Source organism: Solenopsis invicta, chromosome 14, assembly GCF_016802725.1.
Source record: "Solenopsis invicta isolate M01_SB chromosome 14, UNIL_Sinv_3.0, whole genome shotgun sequence".
In the NCBI taxonomy this organism is placed as follows: domain Eukaryota; kingdom Metazoa; phylum Arthropoda; class Insecta; order Hymenoptera; family Formicidae; genus Solenopsis; species Solenopsis invicta.
The window spans coordinates 17698608-17724988 of NC_052677.1; the positions used below are offsets into that span (position 1 = coordinate 17698608).

Sequence of the window (26381 nt, forward strand, 5' to 3'; positions counted from 1 at the left end):
ACCTGCCGTTGCTCGTCGTCGAATTAACCGTAATAACCGACGCATTTAGCCGCGATATACAAATCTCGCGGCTCCAATAGTCGCCACCACCACTAGCACCGGTAGCACCACCACCGCTGCCACCCATCTCTCCTCCTCCTCCTCCTCCTCCTCCTCCTGCCGTCATCACCCCTATCCTCCCACCCTTTCGCGTCATTCCTGCACCGCCCGCACTCGCTCGCTCGCGCGCGCCGCATATGATTACCATGCAAATACGGCCTGCAAAACCCGCGTAAAACCACTCACCCCCTCCGTCATCGCAGCCTCACCCGTTCCCGACTTTATTCCTCCCTCGTTCGTGCGATCCGGCGAGCCCCCGAGCTCGCTCTTCTCCTCCCAAAACGACCGCCACCCGGTCACATATGCAAAACGTGCCACTATTATAATAACATTACGCCGATGAACCTTCCATTGAACGCGTGCATGCATCGCCTCGCTAATTATACACCGGGTGGCGCGACCCGCGCGGATTCGCGACGCGATACCAAGGTGTAAATACAATCGTTTTGACTCCGACTATGCTCGCGGCGCGTATATTTTTCTCTCCTCCCCCATTTTTTTTTTTTTTTTTTTTTTTTGTTGAGAGGGGATGCTTCTGTTTTTCTATACCCGTATACGCCCGAATGCGCGCGCGTGGGAGGTCGAGCTCGCCCCGATTTGTTTTCATGACAATCACGAAACCGTCAGCACGCTGCCCGCGCGAGCGGCGGTGACTGCTCTTTTTTTTTTGTTTTTTTATCGCGAAATAGTGTCGTAATTTTCATGACGATCCGCCGCTGCCCGCGCGCTGCGCCCCGGCATATACAACTAAATATTGTTGATGTCTCTTTTTTGCGCTAACAACGTTCGCGTGGATGGAGTAACGAGTGGTCCTTGTTTTTTATTTCCACCGACACCTGCCCGCTGTGTGCGCAGCCCCGATTTTTATCGGCGTGCCGGCCACTAATCATTTTGTTTTTAACAGAACGACAGGTCATCCCGTCGTTTCGCCAAACCGCCTTTCCCCATTACTGATTTTTCACATTTTTCCGCATGCCGAATTGTTGTGTGCATCAAAAGAAAATCAGTGTGACGGAAGATACCTGTTCCCCCCTTTTTTCCTGCATACAGACGAAAGTCGTGGAAAGGGAGATTCGGGAAGGAGATATCGAGTAAGGTTGAAATAAGCTAGTCTTAATTATCGTATACCATTTATTTGATCGATTCTTCATGTCTGATCTCTTATAAATTTCTTAATTTTCAGATATTTACAATTGCCACATTTGTCATCTCGCTCTTACAGAGTAGTAGAAAAATATCACGGTATACTTAAAACCTGTTATTTACAAAATGTACAAATAAGAGACATGAGTAATCACAATCAAAAAGCGATCGTACGCGCCAAGCGAAACGGATCGCAATCTAACAGTATGTAAAATACTCAACAATCGGCAGTAGGGACTATAAGCGCCACTTTTGCGTCCCGGACGTTAACTTGCGAAACTTGCGACCGATATTATTTCATAGCACTGTTTGAAATAAGGCAAATTCGCTTTCATGAAAGGCAGAAATTTTCTATTCGATCGCAATCTGATGAAAAACAGCTACCAGTGACGTATAAAAATTTGATTAGAAATATCGAGAAGAAAAATACTTGTCTCTGTTAAATCTTTAAAATAATGTTACATGACGCTATCGCGTTATTCTTTAGACTCACAGGAGTCCAAGATTGATTTACATCGAATCGTTGTATCGCAGTCTCGAGTATATTTTCAGATTGAGATTTTTTTTTATTTCAATGGAAACATTGACGAGCGTTTAAAATGTGGAAAATAGCAGCAAATCTTCCGTGTCCGTTTGGCTCGGCCTTGCGTCAACGATCCCACTTTTTGTCAACGAGCGAGTAACAAGAGCGATAACAAAGAGAATCAGCAACGGTGTATCACATCCGTCATAACAGTTCCGAAAGAACTCTCAGCGAGAGCGCTCTGTTTCCATGGAATGGCCAGTTGATAACCTGTCACACGGAGCTATACGTCTCATACGTATACGATCTCGTAAACGGTAGCCTTTTTGTCACCGGAACCGGTGACGATGTACTTGTCATCTGACGATATATCGCAACTAAGTACCGACGAGGATTCCTTTGCCTGTAAATATAATCGACAAACTTATCGTCGAGTAAGCGTGCGATAATAGTTGTAATAACACGCCGCTTGCTTGCACGGAGAGAGGGAGAGGAGAAGAGCGATAAAGAGGGAAAAGGATAGGACATGGTAAAAAAAAATTCAAGAACGTCAGGAGACGGACTCGCTCGCTTGTTTTACAAAACGTCAAAAAATGTAAACATATTTATGAGCCGCCGCGTATATCTAATTATTATCATTATTATTATTATTATTATTGTGTTTGAATTCTTTTGAATTCCGCTCGATAACGAAATCGCGCGTTCAGCATATACACAGCGATTATTCACAAGCATTATAAATCAGCTTTTTTTCTGCTTATCGAGTCACGTCTCGATGGCTCGTTTATATCGCGTAATTATATAGTGTTCCTTAATGAGCTGTTTCGCGAGCGTCCTCGACGCCTCGCAGCGGCCTCTCGCCGTCTTGTCTCGCGCGCGTAACACCGTACTTATACTCGTCGCGTGAAAGGTGCGAACGTAATTTGTGTAATTTGCACGTCGGACTTATAACAAGCGCAGATGACTTGAGAATTTAAATGTCAAACGTGTGCATTCTTTCATTCTCGCATCCCTTAAATTATTAGTTTTTGATTTAATGTTTATTTGATAAATTAAACATTTAGATGAAGAGAAAGATCTCGCGGTTCCAAATAACACGATAACGTCCGAACCGTTTCCAAGTTATCGCGTTCGAAGGTTCCTTTCTTCGTGTCGATCGACAAGATCGACAAGATCGACGAGAAACAATGAACGAGGAGATTGTATTTAGATAATTAGTTGGCGCACTAACCTGGAATATCGATGCTCCGTACGGCGTGCGCCAAGCATTCAGCAGATTATCCTTCCCTGTAGAGACGAACCACTTGCCGCATGAAGCGAATCTCAGCGACAGTACGCAAGACTCGTGCAGGTGTAGCTGGTACTTGTCCGATTTCGTGGCGTGTAATACCTCGACGTTCGAATTCTCCATTCCGACCGCTAACCATTCGCCAGTGGGACAGAAACCGAGGGAGAATATTTGTGAGTTGAAATCGTGCTGCTGCAACTGTCTACCCTCCCGTAGATCCCAGGAACGGACAGTATTATCGAGTCCTCCCGTCCAAAGCTTCGAACCGTCAGCGGAAATGTCGATGCACGACGCTCCATCGGTGTGACCTTGGAATTGTCTGACTAAGGCTTGATTCTGCAAGTCCCAAACAGCAATGTTGCCATCGCTGCAACAGCTGAAGCAGACCTTTGAATCCGGCGAGATTGCCAGGGCGTAACAGGCCGGTGCCGAAGAGGTCAGTTCAGCTTTGATTCTCGGTGTCGGACTAGCCAAATCCCAGATACTCAATTGACTGGCTTCACCACCGACTATTAACGTCCTACCATCCGGAAGTAACTTGACCGATCTGCGTATCAGAGAAGCGAGCGTAGCGAGATCGCTTTTAGTATAATGCGTTTGCCTTTACTCTCCGCATGCTTGCGGACGCAAGCTTATTTTCACGAGAGATCGCTTATAAATTTTACTCACCTGATGTAATTGTCGCGTTGTAAGCAGTCCAGTTGCGAAACAGGCTTCACCTCGTTCATACCTGCTTGGCCTATATCCCAAACTTTGACGCAGCCTTTACCGCCGGTATAAACGTATTTGGTTGGACTCGAGATCGTCACTGCGCAGACTACCTCACCGTGATCGAGAGTACTAATCTGACGCGCGACGCGCGGTATTCCTGGACCCATGAGAGCATCCTGCGGGAACGGCACTGGCTGGATCTGCCCGTCGCTCAACACATGGTAGCTGTACGCACTGCGAAACCCCGTCCGGTAACGATCACGATAAGAGTCTCTCCCGATCTCCGATATCAATTACCAGTTGTATAGGTCAAATTTCAACAAGATTTACGTTTGACCAATTCAATTCATACTCGCGGTTTGATTTTGAAAGAAACTTTTACATTTAATTTTCAATTAATTTAATTTAATCTTTTTTCTTTCTTTCTTTTTTCTTTCTGTTCGATGATTACGCATTGTTAGTGACATATTAGTAAAGAGATATTGGGGATTAACGAACGACTGAAATTCTCTTGCTGAGCGACGCGAGAGAGTGAGGCGGGCATCAGAAAATCCGGTCGATGAATTTGAGTACTCACGGTTTCCCTCCCTGTGTCCCAACCGAGGAAGTCCTCAGAGCCGCGTGCGGATCGTACAGTTGTTGCAAGGCAGCGGGTGGTCGGGGTGTCGCGTAACCGTTATACGCCATCACGTCGACATGCGGATGTTGGCCGTGCGTTACCGGCGCGAGATTATGCGGCGGTGGCAGACCGGGCGATGGATAATGCAATGAACTCGGATAAGCTGCCGCGGGTGGTGGCACCGAGCCTGGTGGCACCGGCGGCCCTTGCAAGAGCTTACCCGAGGTCGAAGACTTTATACTACCGCCGAGTGCCGCCGCCGCCGCCGCTGCCGCCGCCGCTGCTGCCGCCGTGGGTCCGGACGTCGGAGTGAACGGCTTCGAGATCGGCGTGGTCGGTTTCTCGCGTTCCTCCATCTTCTTCGCCGACGGCGTACTCGCGTTGCTGCTCGTACCGCTTCTGGGCGAATGCGGCGCCAGGTCTTTCTTCCCTACGGTTTGTACCCCGGCGGCGCCCATCGACGGCACCACCGACGAAACCTTGTCGAGACCGTTCTCGCGAGGCGACGTCACGCCATTCATCACTGGACTGGGTGGACCGTCGCTACCGTCGTCCACAACTAGATCCTGATCGCTCTTCTCGCCGTCGCTCTGTACGCAGGGCACACCGACAATCGCGCGCGATTAAGCTCGTCATATTTCTCAAGTAATAGTTTTCTATCGGCTATAGCGTGATATCGATCTGGCAAATCGCTATCGTTACTATCGTTGGCGAAAAAAAAACGATTGAAAAAATCGATTTTAATCCCAAACTCTCGGGAAGAGTATCGGGAGTAAAAGCGACGTGAAAAATTTGAAAAGAAAAAAATCTTTTCAACACGAAAACTATTTACTGTTGAGTGAGAGAACACGTTCGAATAGCGGTTTCATAGATCGATCACTGAACACCGTTTTACAACGAGAGTTGATAAAGAAAAGCTTTTCGCGATTAATGACTGCGCGCAGCTCGTTGCAGGATGGACTGAAAATCACACATTTTGTTATTAAGCACTTACATGTCCCGCGTCTTTACACGCCTCGAGATCCTTCTTCATCTTCTTCATCGGGATCATCGAGTGATCGTGGTGATTCTGCGTGTGATGAGAATGGTGAGTGTGGGTTGTCTCTTGCGGCGTGCGCGCTCGGTTGTACTTGTCGGCTGGCGATATCGAGCCCCGCTGTAAAACATACGCGGTGTAGCAGCGACGCCACTTTATTACGCAAAGGGCGACGGTAAATGATCGCTGCGAGGAACATGGAGCGAATCGTATAATCGCTATACTCGCAACAACCACGCTCGCGATAGCAGGGAAACCTCCTCTTCTCAAAGATAGACGTTCGCGTTCGCGATACGCGGCGATATATACCGCTGTAAACCGAACACGCGATACGGGATGAAGATACGACGTCGTTCGAACGGATACACTACGGACTCTCCCGCTTCTCCCGCTCCCCCCCCATCCCCCTCCCGCCCCCGTTAATCTCCCGCGGATATCGTTAATCTCGTTTAACAACAGACACCGCGCGGCAAGTACAGGCTGGAACAACGGATTAGCCACATATTCCCTGCGGCGCCGACGAACGTGACAAAACCGTAATTACCGGCGTCGACGCGGGTTATTATCAATCGTCACGCGAGCGCCCCGCGATAATCGATTTCGACTTTACCCTACTATCGCCCACCCTGATATCCGACTCATTGCGAACGTATTAAAACGTAAACTTCCATCGGCGCGCTGCCGCGACGATTTTTCATATGTGTGACGCTTTTCAACGAAATATCAATTTAACGAGCGAGCGGCGCGAAGCGTCGGAACGCGCGCATACGATATAAAATCGCGCGTCTCTGCCCGACGGTGTTTCACAAAATTTATTTATTTATTTATTTTCTATCTATTAAGCATTATTTATCATGCACTCTGGAAAAAATCCCCTCAAACGCAGCAGCGGTATATATTCATTCAAAGATAAACATAGATACGTGGAGTGGATAAATTGCGCGATGTAAATAGCACTTGCAAACGAAACGAACGTAAAAACAAAAAAAAAAAAAATAATAATGCTCAGAGCTTACGCGACAAGTGTCTGATAACGATTTACGAGTTGGCATAATTACGTAGGACGACCGCGGAATGCTCATCAAAAATTCAGCGTAAGCACAAACGTCCTGCAGAAAATTCACACGGAATCTAATATTAGCGCGCATTTCGATAATAAATTCTCGTGAGTTTTCCCGCTCGAGAGGAGATGGAAAAGTTTGCGCACGTCAACCCGGCGGCCGTTTCGTCGATCAATCCGCAATCGATGGCAACAGAATTCGGGATATGCGAGCGAAAGACACGTTGGGGAAGAGGAGAGGTGCGACGGCGCATCCCAAGGTCCAGCTGCGAAAGCCGGATAATTATTATAGAACGACGACGAAGCGCCATCGGCCGCGCGCCAGTCGGAGAGGAGAAAAAGAAGCGCGATCGCGCGAGGCGCGATAGGGGGGTGGGGGCGGGGGGGGCATTCCCGGGATGGGCCCCGGGAAAAGTGATGCCCATCGGGCAGCACCGGCGGGGTGCAGAGGGGTGAGCGGGCGAGGAGAGAAGAAAATAGAATGGCGAGAGGCGGAATGAGAGGGCGTCGATGGGCGTTTCGCGGTCCCGCGATGATTACAGGCTCGCGGCAAACCCGTAATACAAGATACACCCCTTCCTCTCTTGCCCCGACGTTATTCTTTCTCGCCTTCCTTTTTATCCCGGGACCGCGGCGCGTCTGAGATCATCGGCTTCGAGGCAAGCGCAAGCGCAAACGCTAAACGCACCGCGACCTCTCGGAAAGTAAAAGGGGATGCGCGTCATGTGCGTTCGTTCTTTGGAATCTAATCCCTAAATTAAGCCACGACAGTTTATCTTGGAATTCACACGGTGAACCGTGTGTCTCTGGCCACATCATCTCCAACCCTCTCTCACACGCCGATGTCTCGCCTCTTCGAGGCGAGGAAACAAAAAGTTACGAGTGCGCGTGGAGCCTACTTCTCCCGCTAAAGTCTCGCTAGCTATTGAGGGAAGAGAAACCGCGCGGGGTTACTTGAAATTTATGCAAATAGCTCGGTGGTTAAGTGACGCTGCCGTCTCCTCTTTGTCTCCCGTTCTCGCCACTTTACGCTCCTCCTCGCGCACCCAGTACACGCGAGCCAGTCGAAAGTATAAATTGCAATATGCAGCACGCACTCGTACGCCAAGTACGTTGAAGCGGCGCTCGTTGCACTCTTGACGCGCGCGCGAGTCAAGTTACACGCGCGTAATGTGCGTGTAATACACGAGGCCACGATAAGTGCCACTCGGTCGAGTGTACGTTGTACGAGCCGTACGCGTTTTCACGTATATATACCGTATAGCAAAATACACATCGCTTTTGTAAAGCGCGACAAATAGTCTCTCCGTTAACTTTTACAAGACTCCTCTTCGTCTCGAAATCAAATGTTTCGCATTCTCGTAGCGGCGCGATACGTGGCAAATTTGCATTTAATTATTTAATAGGTAAGTTTAATTAATTTTATGGAAAACGCTCGACCGTGTTGTTGTATTCAACATTTCTTTATTTTGACTAACCACCGAAATATCGACGCAATATGTCAAACGCAATATCGATTGCGTGACCGTTTGTTCACGCAATTGTTCACTAATCAAATAAGAAACAATCGCGTTCGCAATCTCCTTTGAGATTCACGACGCGCGACGTTTCAACATCGCAAGTTAAATAACGTATCACGGTAAGATGGAAAGAAATGTTCAACTTACGTGTCTATCCTCCGTCGAACTCAGACCTGAAAGCAAACAGATGCGCATATAGTAATGCACGTACGCCAAAACGTACTGCAAAAATGAAAATGGTGCGTCTAAACATAGGTACAACTTTTCGTACAACTATACTAGATTGCTAATCGGATCACGTGATATACGTAAATACTCGAATGTTAAAAATGAACGATCCGGTATGTTATATAAACGTATGCTGCAATGTGTGCGATAAGATACCGAAGGAATCGCACGAGTGTATATTGAGAACGATCGAATGTCGAGTATCGATAAAATGTTAATAACGTGCTGCGTCGTAAAACGACGGTCAGTAGCCATAGGAGGGGGAAGGGCGAGAGGGCAGAGGGGGCCCGGATGGCACCCATATAAATGATCTTCATGCATATTTATGCGCGCTTTTCGCTGAAAACCGCCGCTAGCGCGTCCGCTAACAGGGTGACGCAAACACGCTCGCTCCGCCGAAAGCGGATACCCGTAATAAAGCGCTTTGAACATTTTCCGGTGAGAGAAAAAGAGGGGCCGTCAAAAGTCTCGCCTATACACATGCATATATACATATAATAAATATATATAATATATATGTATGTTGCACCTCCCCTTTCCCCCTTCGCCGAATCTTTGTTAACTTTGTGATCGGCAGACAGTTCACTCTCTCGCGTCATTATATGATAAATGATAATTCAGGAAACAGAGCGAAATAATTTCGCTCTGATACTTGTGCCCGATATAAAATCGCGTTGCTAAAAAAATCTTTAATTATATCGATACCGAACGTTCGAATATCAACACATAACCAAAATTTTCATAATACCGTTATATACATAACTTTCCGATATTATAAGGGATTATACATATGTACGTACATGATTGAACATTATTGAATGTTAATGTTATCAAATCAATTGGATTCATAGTGTACTCATGATATATGTATATATCTATATAGCAAAAGAGATTGAATGAACGAAATAAGGTATGTAAATTCGGAACGTTACAATTAATTACGATCGCGTTATGATTTTCTTTAATTTACAGCAGAAACTTTGAGTCTGCTTGTTCTCGACTGCTTTGCATTGAAAAGGGAGTAGCGGAAACTATAATTTCCAACATTAGTATATTCAATAATATAGTAGTAACAATACTGATGCGATATCGAAAAGTTATTATTTCTACTATTATGTGTATGAAACTAAAAATATCATGCAAACAGCATTTTTTTTCAATCCACGAATTTGTGGATCAAAGATGAGAGAGGCGGTTCCGAATCACCTGCGATCACAGCGATACAATGCGGTTGCTACGTTGCATGTCAAAGATATCGCGAGTACGGTCGACTTACCGCCGTTGCTCTTCAGATCATCCGGTTGACCACGATGGATCTCAGGCTTGACGAGCATCGACAGAGAATGCGCGGCGGCGGTCGTACCAGGGGCCGCGGGTGGCCCAGGATTCAGTCCGAGACCAGTCAGTAAAGCCGCGGACGCGGAAGTTGGTACCGGAAGACCGGCAGCTGGCCCCAATCCGGGAAGTCCAGGTAGACCCGGATGAGCCATCGCCGCTCCCGGTGGTATTTGCTGAGCGTGCATTTGCTGAAGGAACCGCGGTATGTCTGGCCTCTGCTGCTGTAACCGCGCATGCAAAATATCGTTCGTAAATCGATTTTGTGTGCGTGTGCGTGTGCGTTTGAAGGGAGGTTGTACGCGTGAAGATTCCCAAGAACCACGACTATTAGAGACGACAATTGGCTACGACGCGCATATTATTACAGTAGATGAAGGTGTACCATTACACAAAATAAAATATGTGGACACGAGAGAGAAAGAGAGGAACGAGATGGTAGACGGTAATTCAACATTGTTTAGAATAAAATTTCTGGTTAGTGTCGTGAATACAGTCAACGTTCAAAAATATATCGCCCTTCGCGAAACGCTTGCGCAAGTAAAACTCGCGCTTTATCTACGATTGAAAAATCGCGCGACCCTCGCGACGGACGCGGGACACGTCGAAAATCGCGGCGTTCGTTTCCGGCGCGTGAAACGAAACGTAATAGTCCCAAACGAGGTTTAACGCGCCGTGAATAATACGTACAACAACGCGAAAACGGAGGAAGCAGCAGTGAATGGATGAGAGAGAAAGAGAGAGAGAGAGAAAGAGAAGGCTTGGAGAACCTCGCAACCGCGTCATCGCGTTTCGCACGAGGTGAACGGGAGGAAAATGGAAGAGGATTGTAGGGTGGAGAGAGGGAGGAAGCGGGGATGGAGGACTATACGTTCCTCGCGCAGTGTTATTAAACGAAATATTGATTCAACCTCTGTTTACCGAATAATACATATTCATGAGGGTTAGCGCTTCTGTCTATTTGCCTTCATCGTCCCTTCGGTCTACGCCTCACCCTTTCCCTCCGTGCGCGGCGCGGCGCGGCGCGGCGTTTTGTGTGTGCCACCACCCGCCATCCCCGTACTTTCCCCGTCGCCGCGTCGTGCGAATCCCTTCGCCACGAACCCCTCTCGACAGCCCGTAACATACTAGCGCGCTAATTATATTCCGCGTATATACAGCGATGCGCGTCGCGTAATGACAGATTGGCGAGATTGCGGTTTATGCCGTAACGGCCTTGTCCATGCCATTATTTTTTTTTCCACTCTCGTCGCAATTAAAGACGTCTTTGTTAATAAGATGCATCTCCACGAGCGAGATCTAGCGAATGTCTTCGTTCCGTCATTTCATATTAATTCGCTAAGTGAGAAGATATACAAATGTAATAGACATCATTTCAATCGTGTGAAACAAATATTTGTGCCAATAATTCGATACAATTGAGGATTAAAGAAGAACGTACACTGTGTCGCGCGATGATGCGACTTTAAGGAGATATGATCATTGTGATCAACACGGATCTCAGCAAAAATTGATTTGTATTACTGGGAACCTAACATTTGTTGAAATTATAGTACGTATTTATATTCCATGGGATGAAAACAAATTCATAATATTTTACATATTGTTTTTATGCATATTTTTGCCATTAAAAAAATGTGGGGCGCGATTCGTTCTATTAAACAGTTAACCTGCGTTGTGTCAATGCTTAACAATATCTGAAGCTTTACGACAGCTTGGTTCTTTGATCAATATCTTTGTAACAATTTTTTCAACAGCGTTACCGCGTTATACAAATGTTCCGTTATATTTCTTTAATTCGTCAACAGTCATCTTTAATTCATAAGCATACTTTCTTCAACTTTTTTACTTACGTACGAAAAAAATTGCATGAAATTTTTTCAAGAACATACAAAAAGGTTTGCTTTAACTATTGTATTCATATAATTTTGATGTAAATCAAAGTATCTTAAAACATAATGTAACGCGTAATATATTATATTAATCATTCGATGCATCTGTCATAAGATGCCATGTATAAAATTCTAATTTAAAAAACTACAGGGCAAAGTGGTTCGAAATTTTAACCATTAAAATTTAGTTAAAAATATTAGTTTCGCTTTAAATAGTATTCTATATAAATTTTTTAACAGATTGAAACATTGAGATTTTCCGATTATTATCTCCCTGAGCATCTGTTTCTTTCGGCACGTGCTGGTCTCGACAATGGCGGGACTGAGAAATTATTCGAATCATGCGCGAGAATCAACTCGGAACTTAATTATACACGACGCGTCTGTCGAATGTCAATCCCACGTTCCGCACGTAATTGCGGTTATGAAATAAAGAAAATCCGGAACGTAAACAATATAACGATGACGAAATATTAACTTTGTCATATTTTTGCTGAAAATTTGAAACATAATTAAACGTTTTGGCATAAATGTTGGCAATACGTGTGTGTAACGCTTTTTTTATTGTATTGTATTCTTATACTTACTCCCATTATAGTATTTAATTCAGTCATCGTAATTTGCTTCGCCCGATCGAGCGCTCCAGCGACTTGTTGTTGATGCTCTTGAGAAAGAAACGGCATGATTTGTGTGATGATATTGTTTAATCTCTTACATATCTCCGTCTGTAATAGTAATTTGCAAATACACGATAAAATTAAATTAATAATTACGATAATGAATGAAAGAAATTCTATTATTTGATACAATATATTTGATATGTCAGTATACGTTAGTAAAAGAAATTTAACACTTGTCACGAAGATCACGTCGCAAAAAATGCTAATGATAAAAAGGCTCGTGCAAAAAAAATGTCCAAAAACGCTGTGGATTTTCTCTCGAGATATTTTCGAATTTTGCGAATACGTGTTTTAAGCCGATGGCTCGACAGGCGGATTAAGAATTCTCGGAAACGGAGATGTGGAACGCATCGCGCACACGGGGGTAATGGTAATAGGTTTAGATCCCAGCTGCGGTCTCGAATGTTCCCCAGGCCGCATCTCAACGGGCGCGGAGCGGAAAGACGATGCGCCGAGTGAGTAATGAAAGCACGAGTTAGGCGGTGACCGCCTAACGCTTCGTCGTCTTAAACGCGCGAGTAACGAGCGAGGCCTGGCTACACATTTCTGACCGGGAGGCAATCCGCTGTCAACGGGGCGTTCCTCTATTTTCGTCGCGTCCGCGCGTAGTCTTCGGCGACGCTGCGTATTCCAAGAATAAAGCACTCGCGAAGCGCGTAAGACGTACGAAATAATGAGACGATATTTACGGAGTCGAGCCTTCCCACCAACGCGACGACGACAACGACGACGACGACGTGTTCTACCGTTCTCCGTGAAAATCTCGAAACGTCTTTGTCGTTCTTTCAACCTGGCCCCCTGGTCTAACGATCTACAACGTTTGCCGGACATTGAGTCAGACATAAATAAATATTGTAAGATTTCAAGAAGAAAACGCGGAAACGTTGCTATCGTTCGAAGGACTTTTGAAACAGACGCTACCGAGGAAAGAACTGAATTCGCCTATTACTGGAGTCTTTGATCATTTAACTTGTTCACCGCACGCTAGTGTCTCCGGTTCCGTCGCAGAGAGGGCGCTATTGTCCTCAGTATATACACACATATATATATATATATTGTAGGACTAAGGGCATGAGCGTTTATATATATATGTATATAGAAATATAGATAGATAAAGAAATCTATTTTATTCTACATACACGAGAAAATTGTAAAATCAATATTGGGTATCAGAAGATAAATAAAGAAGATAAGGTAAGACTCTTTGAGTAAAGTCGGAAAGATTACGGTACATATAAGATTAAAGTAGAATGCACAGAAACAGAACGCAAATCTGTAATGATAATACTTGGAAAACAAAACTGTTTTAATGTACAAAGAGTGCAAATAATAAGAAAATTATAAGAAAGAATAAGTTTTACAAGGAAAAGCGAAGCCAAGTTTTTCTCGACAAGAAAAATCCGAGATCGGAGTAAAATATTATAAGTTCAAACTCACCTGCTTGTGCATTTCCACGTTTAGGCCGTATGACATCTCATAGTACTGTAACAGAGAAATTTTCCATGATTATACTTGAGTAATTAACTAACGAATCAAGAGGGTATATGTACATATTTTAGTCTAAAAAGTGAAAAAGTCGCTTATTTTTTAAGAATTATTTTAAAGCAGCTGTTGCATCTGTTTTTCTATGCTTTTACACATCTACTCTACGTATGTATTTAGTAAATATCTACAAATTTTGTTACGGCTAAAGATTTATTAATTTATGTTATGTAAATTTAAGAACAAACATATTTTAAGTTGGCTGACATGATTTCTCAGAAACTAATGAAACTAAGCTATCGACTTTAACTTTTACATATACGCAAAATACACGTTTATTTCGCATAAACTAGGATAAATGAAAAATAAATGTAAATTATTAAGATGACGCGATTTTAAAAGATAAATACCGATTTTTTTTTAATCGATTAAATTTAATATGAAAAAATAGTTAATTTATAGATATCGCAATAATCCTAATTTATACTAGGCAAAAGATGAAGTCAATAGCTTCAATAGAAATTTTTAAAAAATTATGTCAGATTTGCAAAATGTGTTTATTTTTGAAACGTAACGTAAAAATTAATAAACATTTAACCATACAAAAACTTGTGGATATTTACTAACTATATAGTAGCAACATGCAAGTAGGTATGCAAAAGCATAGAAAAATATGTAGAGATAGATTTCGTGAAAAAAATTGCTAAAAATAAGAAAACGTTTTCACACTTCAGACTAAAATAATATTCCGTTAATATTAGGAATTGGCGCAAATCTCTTTAGTTCCTTAAATAATTATGTAAGAAAATCAGTGCAACTGAGAAATTTCCTGTGATTTAATTAACGACAAAATCGACGTAATAAACATTTCTCAGAAATAGAGGATGTTGTTTTTCGTGGTTGACGATTGCATCATAAAGCAGAAATTTCCCTTAAATCGTCCAGCAACCGGTTTTAGAAAACGGAGCTGTTTCAACTAACGTGTTATTAATTATCACTAATCGCGATAAGGTACTCGAGTCCGCCGACCGAGTGTATTTGAAAGGTGGGCTAGCGGTTGCAAAGAGAAACTGAGAGGCAGCAAGAGAGAATGCGCGCGTGAGAAATATGAGACGAAGAGGCGAACGCGTGTAAACGCGGCACCGACCGGGTTACAGGTTCTTAATTTTACGGGCCATTAGCCCGGTAATTACTCGGGCGAATTAATTGCGCTTGTAAGTAAGTTATTTCACCCGGGAGATAGACATAGCGGAGGTGAAGGCAGAAAGGAGGAGATAGGAATGGGGGGATGGCGGGATGGAGGGATGGAGGGCGCAAAACGGAGGCTGTTGAGATCGACTGCAGCGGCAACAGCATCGACCAATGGCACACTCTTTCCCCGGAGGCAACAACGTTCGTTCGTTACGACGAGCGAGATGCAACATCCTTAACGCGCGTTAACGAGGCCAGCATCGCGCATCGGCGGCGAGGGCGCGAAAGACGAAAGGAGAGAGAGCGAGAGAGAAAGAGAGCATTCGTATCAAATGAACTAAAGCAGAGATTAATTGCATTTAAACTAGTGGCCCGCGTGCCGCCTCCACGCCGATTAGGTCGGCAAATTAAAACGGTAACGATAAATCGATGGCCACGGGCGTAAAACTGGCGCAACGATGCCATGTTTTCGATTTAATTATCACGCCGCTCGTACGACGCTCCTGATAAAGAAGGTAAATAAGGGACTAACAGCGTGACGTGGACTGACGTGGACGTTACTACGTGAAATCTTGAAATTGTTGTCAATTAATTTGTAAAAGCGATTGCCAAATCTCAAATTTATTTTCAATCTAGCTTAGCTCAGTTATCTCCGATCGCTCCTTCGATCCTTCAGTTAGAGAAAAAAATTTCAGAATTAACCCTTCCCCGGATCGAGGATATTTTTCCTTCTCGCAGCCTCTTTAAAGTTCATAAATAACTCTTCGCGCGGCGCCTCGAAAGATTTCTTTTCTCCTTTTGGTCGTCGCACCGTGTCGGAGAGCGCAGGGTGGGATGAGTGCCGATCGTGAACGCGAGAGGCAGCACGGAGGTACGAGGAGGCGCTCGAATATTAACGAGACGTCGACCGTCGCCGTCGTCGCCGCCGCCGCCGCCGTGACCTAACAGCGTATTACTTCGTCATTAAACGTGCGAGACAGCTGCGCTTGTGCGAGCGTTGTAGACTAATTCGATGAGAGCCACTGGCTCTTAGAGTCATTAGCTATGCACGAGCGCATACATACATATACATATACATGTATCTGATATCTGACTACGTTACGCGCGGCGTAACGAGCCAATGTAAAGCCCCGACCCCGGCTCCGACTTGGAGGATGCAATTAATGCTAAGAAGCCGAGGTGGTTTAGCGGTCGAGCGAGCATGATTATTCTGGATACGGGAGACGAGAGAGAAAAAGAGAGAGAGAGAGAAAGGAAGAGGGAGGAACACAGAGGCAAGAGGCAGTCGAGGGAAACGTTACGACGTCTAACTGGCACGTCTAACTTTACGACGCAGCAATGATTGCACTTACCATCACGTAGTGTCGCTGAATCTCGATCTTGTCGTTAGCCAGTTTGTCGCACTCTAGCTTCAGCCTGCGGAAAGAGAGAAAGAACATAACGTGAAACGCATGCGAAAACAGTCGAGTTTGCAGGTTCGAATCGAGAGAGGGAGAGAACTCGGGTTTTCTCTCTTTCTTCCCCTGGGCGAGAATAGAATATGCTTCGTACGTGGCGAAAGAAAGGTGAAGAGGGAAGGAGGGGAAAAAAAGTAAAAGAGAGGAAAAGGAAGCACCGTCGGTCGGACAACGAGAAAAGTTTCGATTCGCGTACACGCGCGCGCGCGCTGCTGCTGCTGAAAAATGCAAGGCCCGTCTTCCCCAGCGTTCGTGAAACTCGAGAAGCTCGAGTTCGTATATTCGCGAGCTGCCATTACGTATCTGTCGTGCAACTACGTTTGCAGGATATAGCGTGCATCCCGAGCGAGCGCGCAGCTGCGCCCGTTCCCAGACCTTTTTCTCTTTACAAGCGCGCAATATGACTCGCCGCAGTCCTTACGCGCGTTTCCGCGTCAGACAAAAGTAAGAGGAAAAAGGGAGACGAGAGAATCGAAGCCGCCGCAAGCGGTGCCGCAAGTGCCTGCTTTTTCCCGGGGCGCGAAATCGTTATCGATAAAAAAAAAGTATGTGACCGCTGATACTCACGAATGGTACTGCGCCTGCAGGTAGTTGAACTCATCCTTGATCCTGTCGCAGAACTCGGCGACCGTGGACTTGACTGGCTGGTTAGGTTGCGGTGGACCCTGCGGACAAAAAAACAAAACGTGAGAAACCTCGCGCTAGTCGGTCTAGCTAGTGTACGATGCGATATGTATCGATCGATTCCGCGTCCTAGAAACGTCAGCGGATGGATCGATCGATCGCCAGCATCCCTCCCTCCTCAACCTTATAGATCTCCCACCTCCCGTCCCGAATAATTAACTCTGTACAGCTGTTCGACCGCGAAAGGGCAGGGGTGGCGCCGTGCGAGCGAAAGTGATACGAGGCTCGCGGTAGATTGGAGGACACACGAGCGGAGAGAAGGCGAGGGTTGATGATAGAGACGGGAGGATGCAGACGAGCACACACGTGGAACGCGTGCACGTGCACGCGCGATTACACGGGGCCAGGGCCTGTGTACGACCGGCAATAGTCGGCTGGTTACCGTCTCTCGATCCGAGAGAGCTGTGTGCCGCAACGGCAGCTCTCTCTCGCGCGCGCACGCGCGCAGCCAGAGAGAGCAAGTGTTAATTACATGTTTGCGGTGTCCGCGAGGATTACACGCTACAACCGAATCTATGAGCCGCCTGGGCTATGTCGAGCGTGTATGTGCGTGTGTGTAAGCGCGCGCGCGCGCGCGCGAGCATAAATATATATCGTTAACGACAACCTCTCCGTAAGCGAACATCGCGTCCTTCGGTGGATCCGTAAATTACACGACACGACGCACAGCGACATTGATATTTATTGATGGCACTGCGCGTATAATGTAAAAGTTAACATTTGCAAGCGACCTCACTATCCAAGCTAATGACATACGTTGAACCTCGATAAACGAACACTTGACTCGAAACAATAAGCGCAATGTTTCAAGGCATCGCCGTTCTCGACGAAGAGACGGGTCAAAGTCTCCCAACCTCTTCGAACGAAATAAAACACAATGCGCGCGTCTCGCCATTGCGGTCGAAGGTTGTAGACCAAAACCTGCTAAATTCTCAAAACTAAGGTTGGAGAAGACGCGCGACAATGGCGCGGGCGAGCGTGAGAAGAAAGGAGAGTTAGGTAGATAGGTAGGTAGGTAGGTAGACAGGCAGGCAGGCAAGTACAGGCAGACAAGCGAGCAGGCAGGCAAGCAGGCAGAGAGGAAACGGATAGTCGGATGGAGGTCGCGGCGAGAGGAAGAGAGGAATTGCGGGTAGAGAAGGAGGAAAGGGGCGGGTGTCCAAAGGTGGCCACGACGAGGGAAGTTGCGGTTTTCGCGGTCGCCGTGGTTGCGGCTTAGGCAAATTGAGATAGTTCGCAAACCACCGACCAGCTGACCTGGCCGTCACGCCAGGATGCGCCAGGATGGCACATGCCGCACACTGCACGCCATGCCCCCCCCCTCTCTCTCTCTCTCTTCTCTGTTTCTCTTTTCCTCTTGCGAGGATCTAGCGGAGATTTTGACGCCAGCTGCCTCGCTCACGCTGTATCGCCTCCGCTCAATTATTCATAAATCTTCTCCGTGATCGCGAGATGAATTAAACCGTTAGCACGGGCAATGCCGATGTCGATCCCGATTCTAGCGATATCGCAAGCGCGATCGAGTACCACTGGCGGCCGGGCAAACAGCACTGTATCGTATTTGTGTGCTTAGCCCGGCAAATGTTAGCCAGCATATCGCTTATGGTGCTTGTTGAGCGAGGGTGATGGTCGATAGTTTCCGTAGCGGCGGCGGCGACGGTGGCGGCAGCGACGGGAAGGGTGAGGAAGAGTACTCGCTCGCTCTCTCATAGCGGTATAGGTGCTCAGAGTCGCGTTCGCGTTGGTTTAGCGCCGATTCGACGACGTGGACATGAACGAACGAAGGAACGAACGAACGAACGAACGAACGAACGAACGAACGAACGAACGAACGAACGAACGAGCGAGCGAGCGAGCGAGCACGAAACATACGTCGTGTTTGTCCATCCGTCCATATAGGGCCGTGTTTGTCCTTGCCTCTCGCTGTTTGAAGAACGTCGGGATCCCGGTCTGTGCAAACTCCTCATTATTGTGAACAGTGTACACGGAGCATAAACGCGCGTGCGCGCTCGCTCGGCCCGCCCGAAGTTACACGTGTCAAGTCGCGCGTCACGTGCGCGCGCGCACACACACGCACGCATATGCGCATACACGCACACACACGCACGCACACACACACACACACACATACGATTGCAATACTCTTTTCCCCTTTTTTTCACTTGACGGAAGCAAAACGCGGTACGTTGACTCGCGTGACAAAAATGATCGTCCTTCCCTTCCATCTCGCTCCAAAGACAAAAAGTCACGGAATCATTGCACAAAAAAAATTAATATTAAACCAACGATTCATTATTGTTTCACATATAAGCAAAAATATAAAATCTCAAAAGAATTTAATAATCTTAAACAGACATAATTTGCTTACATGATAAAACAAAATTTCAAATGAGCAAATTATGCCTGTTTAAAATTATCAAAATGATTTGATATTTTTACTTATGTATGAAACAATAAATTTTTAATTTGATGCTAATTACTTTTTCTGCATGGATATAGAATTTTCGTGATTCTTCGCTCGTTTATTACACGCCCTTTTTGTCAAGATTTCTTTTACGATCGATTACAATTCACATTAACACGCTTTCTTTTAAAATGACAACGTTTAAGTCCAAATATATGTTTACGAGATAACGCGGTGATTTAGAACTTCATTGTGGTTGAATTAACGACCGTAATTAAGTCAGCTTGATTGCGTCACCTATAAATGCGTGTGCCAAAAAGTTTCTTGTTTACCGCACCGTCGTCGGTCGCCTAATTACGCTTAAGAATCGCTCAGTGTCAATATTTTACATTAACGTTAAAACATAAAAAAAAAAAAAAAATTTTGCGAGAGCGGCGAGAGTTTAAACAGCCGCGGGCAAACGTTTAATACTTCTTATCTGACGATTCCCAGGTCTTAAATTGGAAGACGTCGACAATCAAATAACTCGAGTTAAGTTACGAGCTCAAGCATGAAGGCGTTTTTCCAGATTGATTAGCGACGGTTAATTAAACAGTTAAATACACAAAGTCGCCGAGTCTCGACATTAACGTCGTATCGCTTCGACGATAGAAATCTTCATGCTCAACAAACTCCTCGGTTACTATACAGCAATTAATCATGGATTTTATGATAAAAGAATTTTACACGTTTAGACACGTGCCAGACTTAGTGAAAATCATAAATGTAAAAATGGAAAATGGAAAAGTACATTTGGAAAAAAAAAGGCAAAAAATTAAATTAAAATGTACAAATGAAGATGCAAACAAAAGTGATATCGAAATTGTTTTCCCTTTACATAGACGGTTTTCTATTCAACGGTCGATTATATTTTCAGATTTAATAATTTCTATTCAACAGTGGATTGTATTTTTAGATTTAGTGATTTTTTTATACGGAACCATTTTTTCTCTTTTTTTTACATAAAGAAAAACGATTTTCAACACAATGTGATATGAGAGAGATCAACATCATCTTGGCAGAACGTTCGCCAACAGTTGAAAAAATTGCTATCGTTTATTTACTTATCCGAGCACCTATCACAACGTAATATAATTTTTACTAATAACAAGCACATCCGTATTGATCTGAAATATAATTTAACGATTTAATGTCTATCTCATTATTCGCAGATTGAAAAAATAGTAATTTCTCTTTCTCTCTCTCTCTCTCTCTCTCGTATTTTGAATCAAAATTTTTTCCTTGAAAAAAGTATGCCGCCTTTTCATTGGGTGTGAACACGTAGCCAGCTCATCAGTGTAGCAAAGTATTAGTATAAGCTTCATATACCTTTATAATACAAGACTTGGAAAGTGCTCGATTCGATCTGGGCAATAGATCTAATTTCTATGGGACAATCGTTCGAAGGTTTAAAGGGTTTAAGGTTACTACGAGAGTCCTATACACGTATGTATTATATGTGTACAGAAAAGGAAGGTAGAAGTGCGGGACAAGGAGTATCCGTTGAAACTTTCCGCCTGGGGTTTCGTAATGATCGACGGGCCGGTTTGCCCGGAAATAATATTTGTACAGCTTGTACGTAAACAGCCCTGGCGGCCCTGCAGAGTGCCAATAACCACCGCCTGTGTCAACTCGGTCAAGCACCGAAGCGTCACGACGAGGATGACGACGACGAGGGTAACGACGACAACGACGACGACAGTGATGGTGACGAGTCATGATACCAATCGTCTCCGGAGATCGAAAGCGTCGTCGGCAGCACGGTGACAATGACGATGGCCAAGTTGTTGGATCGTTCAGCCGCCGACAGAGTGGCGAAGCAGTGTCGACTCTTTGCGATTTACATCGCACGGTGCAAAGATTAATCGAAAACATCCAACAGATCTTTTTTTCTAATAATCAGTAAATTCGTTACTGTTATATACATATAAATATGTGACTCGTCTTTTATTTTATCGTGTCCTTTTTACTCTGTACTAATCGAATGTGAGTATCTACTGCTTTTGCGTTCTTCTATAGAGGGCTTGTGCCCTAGAACGCCGACAAACGCTTTGTCCGTCTGTCCGTCTGTCTGTCCCCTACGTGGATTATGTGTGCCATTCTTCGAAAATTGAAGACGCGTTCCGTTTCTGTCGACGTTCAATTGACTCCGCCTGTGTTGCGCATCATTGCGCGCGATAATAAATTAAAATTGTACGGTGTATTGTTAAAAGTGTGACGCATCTCTCGTTCAGCGCAATTATCAATGTCTGAGATTTTCAAGGCGTGTGAGTGGCCCAATGAGAGCGAAAGAGAGACAGAGATCGAGGGGAGAGGGGGAGAGAGAGAGAGAAGACGAGGTGGCCAACTGTTTGCACGTGACGAGATTTATAATGCCGCGCCAATTGCACGTAACACGCTTCGCTCATTCCACGGTGTAATTCATCGCGGTGTAATTACCAATGCATATTGCGGTTCTGCGGAAGCGTGCGCGCGAGCGAGCGGGCGAGCCCGCGGCCCGCAAATTTCGTGGTGCATATCGTTTGGCGGTATCTCTCTCCTCTTCCTCTCTTTCTCTTTCTCTGTCTCTGTCTCGCGTCGCGATTTCAATTTTGTCCCCGTCTCTTCTCGTCGCACCGACAAATAATTACAACGAGAGATCAGTCTGTGTCGTCGCTATAGTGGAACGTTAATGAGATCGTTCCACCGCACGCTCGGAAAAGTATAAGCGTAAATAAAAATGACACGAGTAGACGTTATTATGCCCTTTACATTAACGCAAAAAAATGTAAATACTTTTGATTAAGGGCTTATTCCCGCGTGAACCCCCCGCGGGGGTCCGTTTTCAGGGCAATTTTTAAGAATTAATTTCAAGTAAATGGTTAGACCTACAGATTTTTTCGTTTTACACTTGAATTTATTTATCTTTGAAGAAGCGTACCTGAATTTTTTTCTAAACTTTTTATTAAAAATTATGGCAAATACACAAATTATTGATTGATACACAGAAACAAATTATTATTAAATCAACAATTCATTGTTTCATATATAAGCAAGAATATAAAATCTTCTTGGAAGAATTTATAATCTTAAACAGACATAACTTTGCTTACATAAAGAAAATTTTTTTCTTCGTGTAAGCAAATTATGTCTGTTTAAGATTACAAATTCTACCAGGAAAATTTTATATTCTTGCTTATATATGAAATAATGAATTGTTAATTTGATACTATTTTTTTTTCTGTGTACACACACACATTCAAATGGTGTTTTTATCGCTTTAATCGACGGAACTCTCGTTTCAATCGATCGAGAACTCTAGAATTCTACGGGAGGCAACCGAAACTGTGCTCATTTTTTTCAAACTAAAAAAAAGTGCGGCCAACTTTACAGATGTCGCGTAGACTATACTTGAGCAAATGGATTTTTTCGCGTGCATTTCGTCCGAAGGAGCGGTTATCTCGTGAGATACCTTTTAACATAGGCGCGCAACGACAAGGCGAGAAATCGCAAGGTTTTAATATCTCGAGGAAAACGTCGACGACGGAAAATCCGCTGCGAAGTCTCGGATATACATATAATACCTGGCGCGCATATTTATTTTCGCGTAGCCTCAGAAACGCGTCTCTATCCTACGACGACGATCGTACGTGTGTCAGCGCGATCAGCGGCGACGTTTGCGGTCCGTTCTAGCGCGCGATGCATTTCTTCTCCTCCCCGCGCGCGCGCGCGCGCGCATGTCTATTTTTCCCACTTTTTCGTTTGACTTTATTTTATTTTATTTTATTTTTTTTTTCGTCGCCTCGCTTTTCCGGGCGGGCGCGGGTAATCATCGGAGCCGCCGTGTGCGCGATGGCAGCTATAGATATGACGCAATTGCGGACACCGAGGGGAGAATGGCGGCCCTCCTGTATGTGCCCTCCCGCCCCGTCCCGCACGCCGCGCCGCGCCGCGATATATAGATTTATTTTCGTCGTTCGCGTACGAGCTTTTCCGCTTCGGCTCGCCGGGTGTTTACAGTCGAATGAAAATTTCGCTCGGCAGCCAAATATTTTTCCGTCGTCGCTCGGCTCTGTCCGCGCGTGGTCCACGTTTCGCTCTCGCACTCCTGCTCCTCCTCCTCTCCTCTCCTCTTCGCTCCTCTCATCATATAACGTAGGTCAATTTCATCCGGCGCGTATTTATACACGGGTGCGTCCAGATATTTAGCGCAGGAACCTGTGCGTGCGTGCGTGCGTGCGTGCATGCGTAACGACGTGGGGCGCAAGACTATCAAGCGTCATTTAAAAAGGGGCAATCGCTAGAAAAATAAATAATCGCCGAAAAGAATTTATTGGTCTAAGCTCCGTGCCGCGTCGCCGTTACTTTTTAATTATCTCGTTAGCTCGCGGGAGTGACGTTGACAGCGGCGGAGAAATAATGCGATTCGCAGATATGTACACGCGCGCGGGCGATGTGTATCGTTCGTAATAACTGCGCGGTGAATAGATATCGATCGATTAACTCGAAATAACGCGGCTCATAGACACGTCGGATGCAACGAGGAAAAAAAGAGGAGAAGGTAATTTTCTTTGCGATTGATCATTGCAGATAGATACAAATAGATTAATCTGTCTCTATAATTGAGCTTCCCGCGAGGCCAGAAGGATGGGGGCGGAGGGGGAGGGTAAAATACGAGTCCGAATAGATACAACGAACAAGCATTAAAAGAATGCGCGAGAGAGCGAACGTACGAGAGAGAGAGAGAGAAGATACATGTCAAAACGAGACAAAAAACCCGATGGTAAAAGCAATAATAATCAACGATGACCTTCGTGTTACGGTATAATTCGGTGTTATTTGGGCTGGAGAGATTTCAAAGAATTCACGCTGCGTAAATTTTACAATACGTTAGACGTCCAAGTCGATTAGGGACTCTGCCGAGTCCCGAAGGAGCTTTTCCGTTACCCAACGGGATAATAAACCGGAAGAAGAACCGTCCAGAATTATTTGTAAATGAAGAGAGTCTCTTCTAGAGAGTCTTTTCTTTCGTTCGATCACACGACGCAACGACGAGTCAATTTGTGTCTGCTCACTCGAATTTAACCACCGTTTCGTTGCGTGCCACGTGTAACCTCTGTGGCGTTTGCATACGGACTTAATTTCCCGTTCAGCTCGTTACATCAATATATCTAACGATAACACAAACTACTCGAAACGCCAGACTTTTATCTTATCGACGTCTACGTAGAGTGTCCTTCGCTAACCGCGCTTTCTTTGACCAAGTTTGAGTCCAATTTTTCTCTGACAGAGCTCCGATCATCGTTCTCGTAATTATTCGGTTTTCAACGTGTCCTCGTAACTAAATTATTGTTATCCATCGTTAAGTTGAATTATTAACATTTTTATTTGAAATTATACATTGAAAAGTTACTGTTTAAATTATGAATTGTAATTTTTTCGATAAATTAAAATTATTTTAGAGTTGAAATGAAAGAAATCCTTGCTTGTCTCATAAGGTTTGTTTCTCTTAATTGCAAATGATTAAAATTGACAATTTAAAGGATTCAGTCCACTGGAAAATGCTCGAGGGATCCGCGGCAAATGCGAGGAGGGAATCAGGGCTGTATTGTACGTTTCAAGATTACGTCTACATTATTTACGTATCGTCTACATCGTGTTTACACAAATTTTTTTTCATGTAAACGGTACAATCAATGTAAATTGGATAACACGGAAAAAAGAACTCGAGACTGTTAATACATCTGACATTAATAAAATATAAATATAGAATATAATTTTCGCTGATAAAATTAGAATTTCCTATTATCGTTTACATAGACGACTCGTAAAATCATGGTTTACATTTTATACACGCAATAAAAATCATTTGTATTTTACGCGCGCGAGAGCGAGAGCGAGAGCGAGACGCCCACAAGCCTGATGCGAATATAAATAATTTTCGAGGAACGATCTCGATCTCGAATTGGAGTTTTCGCAGGTGGCGAGAGAAAGATCGGAACGTTCGCGGCGCTTCGGAAGAGGTCGAAAGGTTCCTCTCTCTCTCTCTCTCGCGTCAAGCGACCTAAATCCTAAATCTTCCATGCGTCTCGGAGCAAAGGGATCCTCGCATACGTACCGGGTGTCTAGCCGCGGCTGCCACGGCCGCCGCTGCCGCCGCCGCGTTCATACTGGCACCGGGATACATGGCTGTATCCGAGGGATACTTCTTTTCGCGTCACACCTCACTACCGCGCCTCGTGAAGAGCGAGTCTCTCTTCACCGTCGCACATCACAGCCGCGACGCGGTAAACGGAGTGCGCCGCCGAAGGAAAAAGGTCGATTCACTGCCGCACTCTCATGTCTCTCTCGCCTCAGCGTGGTTGGCGGTCCGATTCGCAAGTAGCGTCCCGCGAACACGGTTGCTACACGTGGAACGTCCGCGAGTCACGCATGAGTGCCGCGTGTATCCGCACTGCTCCTGCACGCGCCGCGAGAGCGAGACGTAACCGCGATACGACGCACGACGCACACTCGACGACGCGCGTGTGTTAACTGAGCGCGCTGGCGCTGGCGCTGGCGAGTCATCGTCGGGCGAGTGGCGCTGGCCGCTGGCCCCTCGCTCCCCTGTTCCCCCCCCTCCCTCTCCCGTCTCCATCCTTCGCTACTCATGGCCCAAGAAACGTTCGTCCTGCCACCTTCCGGACGCTAGGTGTCGCCCGGTTACACTCTCCACGTGCTTCTCACTGCTTCCTCCTCCGCCCAAGAGATATGTTTCCTCTTTTCAACGACGAACTTTCCGGTCACGCGGTTCGGTTGTCCGACTGTTCAGGGCTAACCGTGAACGAGACACGAGACTCCCCTCCGCGAAGGAAAAACTGAAATGACCGCACGGGATCCTTTTCAGAATTTCTAAGAGCGATCAATTGTTCTCTCCAGAAAAAACTGGAGAGAAAACACGCCCGGGAATTTAATTAATGGGGATATAACAGCTTGTCACACCATTTCTGATTAGCTTCCGATCGGTCGATT

At 45.3% G+C, this 26381-nt stretch overlaps 2 protein-coding genes across 6 annotated transcripts in view; one reads left to right on the forward strand and one right to left on the reverse strand.

Moving 5' to 3' along the window:
- LOC113003657 overlaps positions 1 to 26381 on the forward strand; it is a 101650-nt gene that overhangs the window by 54461 nt on the left and 20808 nt on the right. The window lies entirely within an intron of this gene.
- Positions 1217 to 25910, reverse strand: LOC105207699 (protein groucho). Of its 5 annotated transcripts, none has more exons than XM_011177289.3 (12): positions 25489 to 25910; positions 16832 to 16929; positions 16160 to 16223; positions 13572 to 13616; positions 12042 to 12179; positions 9504 to 9783; positions 8147 to 8172; positions 5378 to 5539; positions 4342 to 4973; positions 3723 to 3998; positions 2997 to 3600; positions 1217 to 2168 (listed from the first exon to the last, which is right to left on the reverse strand). In XM_011177289.3, exons 1-12 carry the CDS (start codon positions 25555 to 25557, stop codon positions 2058 to 2060), a joined length of 2505 nt encoding a protein of 834 aa, XP_011175591.1. In that variant the 5' UTR covers positions 25558 to 25910; the 3' UTR covers positions 1217 to 2057. The 5 variants fall into 5 exon arrangements, with proteins under 5 accessions (XP_011175591.1, XP_011175590.1, XP_039313388.1 ...); XM_011177288.3 differs by having other exon boundaries at positions 9504 to 9786; positions 25489 to 25909; XM_039457454.1 differs by lacking the exon at positions 12042 to 12179 and having other exon boundaries at positions 9504 to 9786.

Excerpts from the sequence above, each read along its gene's own strand:
- LOC105207699 (XM_011177288.3), bottom strand. The coding sequence starts at position 25,557 with ATGTATCCCGGTGCCAGTATGAACGCGGCGGCGGCAGCGGCGGCCGTG. Across the intron at positions 13,617-16,159 it reads TTCAGCGACACTACGTGATG|TACTATGAGATGTCATACGG; the intron begins GTAAGTGCAATC and ends TCTCTGTTACAG. Across the intron at positions 3,999-4,341 it reads GGGACACAGGGAGGGAAACC|TGCGTACAGCTACCATGTGT; the intron begins GTGAGTACTCAA and ends GGGGTTTCGCAG.